This window comes from Nematostella vectensis, chromosome 10 (genome assembly GCF_932526225.1).
Source record: "Nematostella vectensis chromosome 10, jaNemVect1.1, whole genome shotgun sequence".
In the NCBI taxonomy this organism is placed as follows: domain Eukaryota; kingdom Metazoa; phylum Cnidaria; class Anthozoa; order Actiniaria; family Edwardsiidae; genus Nematostella; species Nematostella vectensis.
This window is the reverse complement of record NC_064043.1, coordinates 8,386,902-8,398,432: the sequence shown is the minus strand read 5'-3', so window position 1 is coordinate 8,398,432 and position 11,531 is coordinate 8,386,902. Positions and strand designations below refer to the sequence as shown.

The 11,531-nt window shown below is 39.3% G+C and overlaps 1 protein-coding gene across 1 annotated transcript; it reads left to right on the top strand.

Moving 5' to 3' along the window:
- The first annotated feature begins 865 nt into the window (after positions 1 to 865).
- On the top strand, positions 866 to 10,274 carry LOC5506843 (cyclin-dependent kinase-like 2). Its single transcript, XM_001627452.3, has 11 exons — positions 866 to 1,800; positions 3,490 to 3,684; positions 4,357 to 4,447; positions 4,870 to 4,960; positions 5,308 to 5,420; positions 6,047 to 6,186; positions 6,993 to 7,211; positions 7,541 to 8,145; positions 8,290 to 8,594; positions 9,267 to 9,370; positions 9,870 to 10,274. The coding sequence occupies exons 1-11, from the start codon at positions 1,633 to 1,635 to the stop codon at positions 9,912 to 9,914; spliced, it is 2,076 nt and encodes a 691-aa protein (XP_001627502.2). The 5' UTR covers positions 866 to 1,632; the 3' UTR covers positions 9,915 to 10,274.
- The last annotated feature ends 1,257 nt before the right edge of the window (positions 10,275 to 11,531 follow it).

The following is an 11,531-nucleotide window of genomic DNA, read 5'->3' as shown; positions in this document are numbered from 1 at the left end:
GTAATATACAAGTCTCCAAAACACAGTATGTGGGAAACTTCCACGTGAAATACACAATAACGCTCGATTAGTATAGGTAATCGACATACAGTTTCGAGTTCAATTCGGGATTAATTCGCACGAATGAGTTTAAAAAAAAAAACATAATAATTTGAGCTTTTTGAAAAACTCACAAGTGCAAATTTATCCCAAATTGAACGAGAAAACTGTATGATTACTTTTTAATAATATACATGTACAAATTAGGGAAGTCAAGTTTTTGTTTGAAACACGGTAAAACAGCGCGCACTCTCGTCATAACTGGCGTGATTCGTGTCAACAGCGCGCGCGACGAGTTGTGGAAATCGAAACTCTCGCATCGAAATCCTAACAATTTTCATGTCTTTTCTCGCTTTTTCCTTCTAATGTTCGAATTGTTTTTATCAAAAATGGTTTTGAAAATTGTGTAGAGTATTATACAGTATCTATCGTGTAAGAAAATACTAATTTTCGTGGATTTTGACTTTTAATGTAATTGCACTGGTATTACAACTTTCTGCACTGGTGTTACATGAAAATTGCACTGCTCACAGCCAATCAGAATCGAGAAATTTGTGCATGTATATTATTAATAAAGAAAGAGACATGGCGCATGGAAAGCCGGAAGTCCTTGTGCGTCTTCAATCAGATACTTTAGATCACCATTAATATTAGATACATTTGTACTTTACCTGTATTCGGGTTTTGTAGAATAATCATATTGTATTATCAACCAGTAATAGAAATGATCGAAGTTATCAAAAATTGAATAAATCTCAGTAACGAGGAAAGAGCGGGAAGGGGGAAGTCTGGTAACGAGGTTGTAAACAAGGTCGTCGCCGAGGCAACAAGCTAATGAAGGCTCGTTACTCTAGCCTGATACGCGTTCATGGCGGCTACTACAACTCGACAAAACTTCAGATAACCTGCCAATACTTAGACTTCCCACAACACAACCACGGAGAAACCCCACATAAATCTGGCTCAGTAATAACTCTTCTAATTAGGACATCTCGATCGTTTCAATTCGACGAAAAAAGACAACTGACTGAAGATCTCGTCATTGCTTCGTTTCCACACAATAGATCTCATTGTCAGTCAGATTGTAACGCCGAGGCTCGAGGAAAAGCTAATTTAATTCCATTCTACGGGGACAAGGACTACAATATCCAAGGCCGGAAATTGGTTGTTTCTTTGACGACAATTCTACCTGCGTGGTGTATTTCCCACTTCAAGTTTTCCACTATACAAAAGACATAATATTTTGAGTTACGACAGTTCCTTTCACGCTAATACATGTTAACCGCAGTTGAATTCTAGTTCCTGAAGAGAAGCCATTTCATAATATTGGATTCATCGACTGGTCATAATTAAGCCTAAGAATTGTGGGCTCTGTTCAAATATTATTATTGGATTTGTGCAGAAGGAGAGGGAATCACAGTTGAGTTTTTGACATATGTTTTGAATCTTCGTCTTGTCGCGGGTGATTTCCACATTTGAGAGAGGTCTGCGTTGTTTATCATGTACCGCGGCTTCGTTCCTGCCTTTGAGATCCTGGCGGAAGATTGTTAAAACCTCCAACGCTTGCATGGCTTCGACTTAATCACTTTTTAGATGGAAAAATACGAGAATTTGGGGCTCGTTGGTGAGGGCTCGTATGGTATGGTTATGAAATGTCGGCACAAGGACTCGAACCAGATTGTGGCGATCAAAAAATTTATCGAATCCGAAGACGACAAAATGGTCAAGAAAATTGCGATGAGAGAAGTCCGAATGCTCAGGGTAAGTGCCTGTCTGTTGGCTATAACAGTATATTGAAAGACTGACAAAACTGCACGAAAAGGAAAAGCAAGAAATGCATACTCTGTCATGCTAGTATGTGGTTTACAATTATTGTAAGCTTATTATGCCGTTTGCTTTTTCCTGGTAAATACTTACTATAACTTACTTATAAAACAATCTGTCATAAAAAGAACCTAATTTACAAACATCAAACGTTATGGTTGACAATCCTATCTACAGATAGTTTATTTTCCGAACATATTTTGTCGTATTTGCATAGGCTTTATGTGCTAATAATTTTGTTGTAGTTGTGAGATACTGCTCGATAATTTAAAACCTTCCAATCAGAAAACTTGGACATTCATTGCACTGAAACCCAACTGTGTTTGAAAATTGATAGGCCTTTGAAACCATAGTACTGTGTTTCCTTTTATTTCCCGTTACCATGCTTAAAAGCTATGAACTTAATTTTTGTTAAGCATTTGTCGATAATCCTTGTAAATGTCTGATATTTTACCAGAATTATGCGAATTCAGACTGGAAAATTCAGGATAATACCTTGCTTAATGCATTAAAATATTGAATTTGCACGTCTCTGTTTATTTTAAAGGATTATCAGTTGTTTTGTACATTAGTGAAGCCTGTATCTATGGTAATATAAGGATGCTTTAGAATATTTATGCTTTGTGGGAGATGCAAACGGCTGTCACAAATGCTATTCTGCTAAACTCCTTCTGAAAACATACACAACGCAGAGTGTGGTCAAGCGTTCTTTTAGATAGATTCACCTTAATTCAGGACTCAGTAACTGTTTGTGTGATAACCCTTTAAATGTTTTCAGTGTATTATTTTCTACATGGCCAAACACCAAACAGATTATGTTATTGTGGACATCTCAATAATTTCTCGACATTTGCCTCACTCATTATACCGACTGTAAAGAGTTTAAGTTAAGTTTGCTTTCTTAGAGTGTAAAGAGTTTGTCAACACACAAAGCACTAGCACATTATTGTGTTAGTTATGTGTTAATGACTCTATTGCATCTTTTACTCCTAATAATTATAGCTGTAAGTACTATCCCACTGGTTGAAGGAATCAGTCAAAATAATATAACATTTGGCACATTCACTCTTATTTCTTGATATTATGTATCATTAATTTAATTAATTATAATATTTTCTAAGATCCAAAATTATAATAGGCCTTTTCACACTTTGGGACAATTAAGAGTTTTTGCTTTAGTTTCATCTTTTCTTTATTTTATCTGCAGAATAACTGATGATGACGTATTGTTATTGTCACAGAGACACTCAATAATGAAAAGCTTATAAATTAAAAGTAGGAGTCATTGGAATTTCACTCGTGATTTATAATAAGCACTAAAGCAATGGTATTAAGCTCATTAATGTTGATACCTATAGAAAAAAATACAAGCCTTTGTGTTGCCAAAACAAAATTCTAGCATTTTATTAAATAATTATCCATCAACTAAGTAAACATTATATATATTTCAGTTGATGTCACATTAATTATTTAACCCACAAAAAAATGTGATGACTCATTTCTGCACCTAGGTTTATTTGATATACATCTTGTTTCATTTCAAGGGGAGAGGGATCGGGATTGAAATAAGAAAACAGAATGTTGATAACAAGTAAATAAAGCCATGCTTTTCTTGTGTCTTTATAGCAACTGAGGCATGAGAATCTTGTGAATTTGATTGAAGTGTTCCGTCGCAAGAAGCGCCTCTTCCTGGTGTTTGAGTTTGTAGATCATACAGTCTTGGATGATTTGGAGAGATACCCAAATGGGCTGGATGAGAACACTGTGAGAAAAGTCATGTGGCAGGTCCTACGAGCTATAGAGTTTATTCATAGACACAATGTAAGTGTTTCTCATTTCTCCATTTTCCTGAGCTCATAGTTCAGAGGGTTGTGTTTGTAATATAAGCAGCAAAATCATAGAACTTTTGTGGAAAGCCAAGTTGCATGTTTTACTGCCAGCAAACAAACTTTTGTAGAAGCAAATTTTTGTTACAAATTGAAACAGTTTGCTGCAGAAAATAGATGGTTTTAATTTTTTGTAACAAAACTCTGAGATGTAGCCAGTATTACTACAACAACCCAACTTGTCTAGTAAAAGATGTCAAGCATATACCTACTTCAAAAACGTTGTCAGTGCGAAACGGCAAATGCCGATTGGCAAATGGCAGTTCTAGGACCGAAAGGAACCATGGGTCTCATTAAATTTCTACTAAATGCTGAAGAATATGGATAAATCAAACAATTATCCATTAAAGATCACTAAAGTATGTCGCTGACATTGCTAGACTTTATTTAACACCTTTAATTTTACGAATGATTAGTACCCAAAGCACCGTTCGGGCTTAGAACTGCTATTTACTATTTGCCATTCGCCATTTGCACTGACAACCTTTTTTGAAATAGATGTATACAAGCAGTTGCATATATAAGCATTTGTGATTGGTGGAAATCTTTCGTTTACTTACAGCTGCTTACAGAGTTATCTGATAACATGAAAAATGTTCTTTTCCAGATTATCCATAGAGATGTTAAACCAGAGAATATACTAGTTTCTAGATCTGGAATTGTCAAACTTTGTGACTTTGGGTTTGCAAGAACTTTGGGTGAGTGTTATAAGATTCATTGTTTTGAATGTAGATACAGTATGTGTTCTGCGCATACTTGCAAACCCTGAGATACAATACAGGGAGAAAACACATAATGTCAATAAGATACAAGAAAATACAGGGGAAGTTTTTTTTTTTCTGTGAGTAAAGGGTTAAAACTGAGAGTCTCCTGCGAAAACCGGAAGAGTTGTCAGGTAAAAATTAAAATTACTGTAACATCATCCTCTCCTCAAGTAATTCATAATTGAAAGGAATCAGAATGTTGACGAAAAAATAAGCACAAAATCAAGCTACCATAAATTGTCCATTTCTGTAATTTTTTTAGCTTTCTAAGAGCAAACTTTATACTTATAACTTTCATGCCTAGGTATTTATAGATGATAATTACCATTCATGTGAAAGTCATCTGTTGTTTTTAGCTTCTGGTCAAGGGGAAGCATATACTGACTATGTTGCAACCAGATGGTATAGAGCGCCTGAACTGCTTGTAGGAGATACCAAATATGGGCGGTAAGGATCCCCCAGGTGTTCCTAGGGGTTGCTAAAGGTGTGCGTGTCACCCTCTTGGCTGCCAAAAAGTGGATTATTTCTTATTGAAAGATGTTTTTCTATATGGAACCCATGACTGTGCACCCCCTCAGCAAACCTTGAGTATACCCTTTGCCCTCGATATTAACCCGACTCTTGAGAGGTACAGTATGAGGTTTTTCCAATATATCCATCCCCCAACATTGCATCACATCTTGAGTAGTGCATTGCTTCTCCTTTACGTCCATTCACCAGGTCCAGTGGGTGTATTTCTCTAAATTTTCTTTCAAGTGTTTGTGGTTTGAGTGATACTTGTTGTTTTCTGCTAGGGCGGTTGATGTGTGGGCTGTTGGATGCTTGTTGGCGGAGATGCTAACTGGAGAGCCACTCTTCCCTGGGGATTCTGACATTGATCAGTTGTACCATATAATGAGATGTTTTGGTAAGTTGTTCTTACAATGTGAAAAATAAGAACCACTCTAAGTCAACTCCCACTAATTTTTCCCCATTAATTTGAACTCGGTTTGATTTCCATTTTTTTCTCACCTAATTTTCAGCCAGTTTTACTGAGATAACTGAAACAACTAAACTCGCTGTTTACTTGAACTGTTTCCTTTGCCCATATTTTACCCAGTCATTTTGAACTAACTTAGAAATGTTGATAGATCTATTATTCTTATTTAAATTTTTATGATTCTAGAGTAGTTGCATTACCCATATACAATTAAGGATATTTATAATCCGTAAACTAAGTGGAAATATGAGCAGGTAATATATTATATTTTTCAATTAATACTATGATTGACCTGAAGCCCAGCCAACTCCAACTAAATTCTGCTCCCATTAAGAGTTAAATTTTGTGGTTCTACTGACTATTATTACTAGAAAGATGCAAAAGTATGCATATGCTTCTGCATGCCCCCAAGGAATAACGGAATCTTACCTCTCCGTTTTGAGCTTATTAATGCAGTGTATTGTCATCAGCGTTATCCAACAAACACAGAATTATTATTTAATTATCTCAATGCATTCCCAAACTTTTCTCACCCATGCCATGGCCCTTTGTAGGTAACCTGATATCAAGACACCGAGAAATCTTCCAGAAGAACCCATTGTTTGTGGGTATGAGGTTACCTGACATCAAAGAAGTGGAGCCAATGGAGCGACGTTTCCCACGGATATCTCCTATGGCTGTGGACATGCTTAAGGTAGTCCAACCAGCATTATTTAGTACTTAGCTTTACATTAATTTTACCATCTAGAATTCTTAGAGTTGCCATATTGGCAGCTTATAAAGTATATTTCTCAAGTTCTTTATTTGCTTAATTTCGTTAAGAGTTAAATAATACAAGAATGAAAATGTAAACTTTTTTAGTGTATTCACACGCATTTCATGAGGATCTTAACCAATAAGAATGCTTCTAAAGGTGGATTTACACGCAGATTTTCATGTAGAGCATTCACAAGCTGCAAGATGTTGGTTCCCTGTGTTTGGTCTCTGAAGAATTAATGAGACCAGACAACAAAAATATGTCGCATCAGGCACTAAATGAATGTACGCAAAGTCAAATGAATGTACACATTGGCGGTTCTAGCGCCATTTTTGTAGAGATGTCTAAAAGGGGTGTGTTCTTCTTATTTTACATTAATGCTGTCTAAAATTTGGTATTAAAAAAACAGGGTAAAAGACGCTGGTTGTTCTATAGAGCATGACAGTCTATAAAATACAAAAAAAAAAAAAATCATCGACGTCAAAGGAAGCATCACAGTAGGGGATCTACAGGGGTGGGGTGGGGGGCCACTTGGGCTGCCTTTTTATTGTTTTCATCGTGTCTGTTCATTCCAAAACCATTACGAAGGTAAAATAATGATGTCAACCCCCCCCCCCCCCTTTGGCAAAACGCTAGACCCACCTCTGCGTTGGTATCCGACCATGGCATTGGCCATAGGGGCGTGCATATAGTATTGGTGTTTTTTAGTGTTGTTTGAATAACCATGCTGTTGGTCATTGCAGTTGTGCTTGAAGATGGACCCATCGGAACGACCCACCTGCGCACAGCTTCTCAACCACGATTTCTTCAAAAAAGACAATTTCATAGAGAAATTCCCTAACGAACTGAAATTAAAGATAACCAAAGAAGCCGCTGATAATCCCCTGCTGAAGTCACTCAGCGGATCAAAGCACGATGATGCTGAAGAGAAGGCAAGGAGGAAAGAGAAGAAAATGAAAAAGGTATGACTTGATGTTTAATAGCTGCATATACATGCCGACATAGGTGCATATTGGCATGGGCGCACGCGATGTTTAAAATAAAGATTGCGAACATAAACCAACATTGCTTTGTTTGCTCAATAAGCTAGTGATTAACAAATTCCAGCAGCTCGTAGAAACATAAATTGTGTGTTTGTTGGGGGAGAAGGGGAGGGGGCGAATGTGTACTACTACATGCAATTTGATTTCTATTTTCACGACATTTTCAGAGCAAACGTTTACCCGCCGCCAGGTAGTACTGGGGAATCTTGTTAAGCTTTTTGTAACCGAAACTTCATCCAATCTTTCAGCTACAAGAACACAAAGAAGCTCGGGAGCGAGAGGCCCATAAAAACGAGGCAAAGAGACACAAAGAAACCTCGAACGTGGAAAAAGTGACCAAGAAACAACCTCTTCCTTCGACTAGTCAAAGCTCTTCATCCCAGGCGCAAGAAACAACGAAAAACACATCTCCTTCACATCTACCCTCTACTTACATGCAAAGCACACAGGCATCTCATGCGCATACACAGGCATCCCACGCGGCTCATTCACAGGCCTCCCACACGCATGCCTCACACGGCCAAGCCACATCCAACCTTTCCACAATGCATGGTACCCAAGCACACACCACAGCTACATTAACAACACAGGAAGCCGGCTCATCTGGGCCTTCGAACGCAAGGCAGCTCTCGCCGATTCAGAGTGCTAGTCGGAATTCACCTACACGGCATTCTTCGCCTGCTGAGAGTACGGCCCCGGCGCATACTAGCTCGTCGAGTCATTCCGTGAGCACTGGATCTTCCACCAAAAGTAGCGCTTCGCACGCTATCAGCTTATCCAAGACCAATATAGGGTTTGGAGTCGTGGGGAGTCCTCGGCATGAATCGCCACCGCTTGGGCCGGCTCCTTTCAGGTCAGTATACATGGATTATGGGCTGTAATAAATTAATTATAGAAAATAAACAAAGCATTTTGGAAATTAATATTTTTTTAAATTCAGATTTGTAGAAAATTTAAAAGAAATGGTGAAATTACTGAACGATCATTTTCTCTCCAGGTCAACGCAAGACAACAAATCTAAAAAAGGGGCGAGTAGTTACAGCAAGAAAAGCTTGGGGTCGTCCAATCATCTCACTTCCCATCACATGTACTCGAACTCTGATATGAACTCGTATTACGATCAAAGGACGTTTAGTAATTTTGAAGTGAGCGGTCGCCATAGCGACATCGGCTCGTGGCAGGACCGACCATCATTGGAGTCCAGCTCGAGAAAGAAACGCGACAAGGACAAAGACGCGATGAGGGAACGACTTAGGAGCGAGAACGAACTACCGCACCTACCCGATTTAACAGGAATAGAGGGTAAGGGTAGATTTAACTTGTGTGACGAAAGGGGATCGGGGGTCTGCTTAGCATTCCCTCTTGCGAGCGTGACACTTAAGGCCTGACTAAACTAGACGACTTGTCTCCTAAATGTTTCCTAGTTTAGCCACTACCAAAACATGAAGTACGCGACAAATTTTCTAGAGCGCGACTCGAAAGTGTTTGTCGCTGCCACAAGATTTGGCGCGGGATACAGTGATGTCGCACGCTACATGACTGCTAGTTTAGCCAGGCCTTAACAGCGGCTGCTAAGCAGACTAGAGTCTTAGTAGATTGAGAAACTTCCAAGTAAACACCTGTACATACAACGCAAGCATTGCCGGCCTACCATTTAAGCTACGCACCAATGGTGGGAGGTAAGTATGACTCACCAACATTTTCTTTGTCTTGTGCAGAGCGAACGGTGCTTATCTCACCCTCGAGAACCCTGGGGTTTTCTATCTTGTGGTTTCAACCGCGAAAGCATCCTTGAACACAACCCTGCAGCATTGTTGCGCAAAGCAATGCTTCCTTGTTTGTTTCCTTTCCTCTCCCAAAAAAAGCTCCAAGTCATCCTCTCTTGCCAAAGCCCATCTCCAAAACAACCTTTTGTTTCGCAAGTGATTTAATTTTAATAATATTTCGTATAAAACTTTGTTATTTAATCTTTAGGGAAAAGCTACAAGGGAAGTAAAATTAGTAAAAAGACTACCGTCTCCATGATGCCACACATCACCAACCTCACACCATTCCAGAACGGGCCATCCGGACACCAGGTTAGTCCACCCCCCCTACACCAGGTTATTCTCCCCCTCCCCCCCTACACCAGGATAGTCTGCCCCTCCCTCCCCCTACACCAGGTTAGTCTCCCCCCTACACCAGGATAGTCTCCCCCCTACACCAGGTTAGTCTTCCCCCTACACCAGGATAGTCTCCCCCCTACACCAGGATAGTCTGCCCCTCCCCCCCTAACCGGGTTAGTCTCCCCATCCCCCCTAACCAGGTTAGTAACCAGGTTATTCTCCCCCTCCCCCCTACACCAGGTTAATCCCCCCACCCACTTCCTATGGCACTTTCATGACGACATATGCTTGTAGGGTGGGAAAATATCTCACGCCTATTGTCTGATTACACCATGTTTTTTGTTATAAAGGCCTGGATGTATGTGTATTATTCTTGGTCTCTGTTATTCTCAGCCCTGCATTTGACTTGTTTAACGTATGTCAGCTAACTAGAAGCTTGTGTTTCTAAGGTCCCTTATTTCTATCGTTTCAGGGTTCATCTGGTGCCGGCCACGATTCTAACCTCCCGTCCGTCTGACACGACGACACAACCTCCGTACCTTCCTTGCGGATGACTCAATCGTGATGAAGTCATGAATAGATTTTCTGGATAGTTGAGCTGTCTTTCAGTTCTACATTAGGTTTTAGCTATGGAGGAGTTGTTTCGCATTAGAAAAGTCCGTTGTAATTAGTATAACTAGTACAAGCCTAGTATAGGGAAGGTAGGATGTCCTTCCTGTTAATGTGTATATTTATGCTGACGAGAAAGTCGGACGGTCCCCTGGTAACAGCGCAATTACAATTTCAGCTGTTGAATAATGTACAGTTCTAAGGTAATATTATATTATTATTATTATATCTCACTTTATTGATATCTAAATAAAAGTATGTGAATATTTCTCGGGGTATCGCGCATTTTCTCTTGATTTTCTACTAAATGGTAACGCCCGGTTTATTGAACATGTTCACCTTCAGGGCCGTAGCAGGGGTGGGACACTTGGGCACGTGCTCCCCAATATTTAAAAAAAATAATAAACAAATTTCCATTAGGGGCGTGGCTGTGGCCCCCCAATGTTTTTTCTTAATGTTTCTGTATCATGCCCCACCCTCTTTGCCAAAAGGTGGTTCATGTCTTATTGAGGAATCTTCAAATACTATGCTATTTCCATAGGATATATATCCATGAGCCCATGACTGCGCACCCCCGTCAGCCAATTATGTGTACACGCCTGTAATATAACTTATTGGGTAAAAAAAATTAATTACAAATGGCAATGTACATAATTTCTAAATGTGTTGATCGAGCTTATAAACTGCCGAGATTATTTAAGTTGGTTGGTAACTAAATTAAAGGTATTAAACATAGAGACCATGAATTGAACTCCGGGCATGTTACCAAGTTACTAGTCTCTCGCTCGAGCAGCTGGTCAACATAGAGATAATACGAGCCATCTGAATCGCTGTTCTTGTTCCGCTATAGCCATTGTCGTCCTCTTTCGAGGCGTGATGACATGACGGAAAACCCGTCATGAAAAAAGATACAATTTTCCTGTTCAAAACACAAAAAATGAGTGGCCGAAATGCACATGCCCTGGTTTTGGCTTTTTAAGATTTTTTTTTCTTGATCATCCTCGCGCTATGTATGGGCTCAGGGACGAAAAGCACAAATTTCAATGATACTTTACAAGTCGCATCAATTTAAAAAAAGTCGCATTTGATATTTTGTTTGATATTACTCACTAAGTAATTAGGGGAATTTTCCGCCTTATTTGATGTGAAATGAGCTTATTGGAAACGTCAAGTCTTGTTTCTCCATCATGTCAGGCGTGACTCCAAGTTAATAACTCTGTTTCTTATAATTTTTCTCGCGTCCCATGCTTGGGTCGTTACCAAGGTGTGACTGGTTACCGCCACCAACAACAAAATAAAATCGTTTAGATATCTGACATAGAGTATGTTAGCAATTGTGAAACAAACAGCGCGCCATACTCTGAGGCCTATTATTCCAGATTTGGGGAAAACGACCTGTGAATATGCCTTTTTTACTCAGCGCTATTATAATTTGTGCGTGAAAACAAAGCGCCAAATTACACATTAATCACGTTGGCAGGTCTATCACACGATCCGAATTCTATATATGGCATTGAGACTGTCC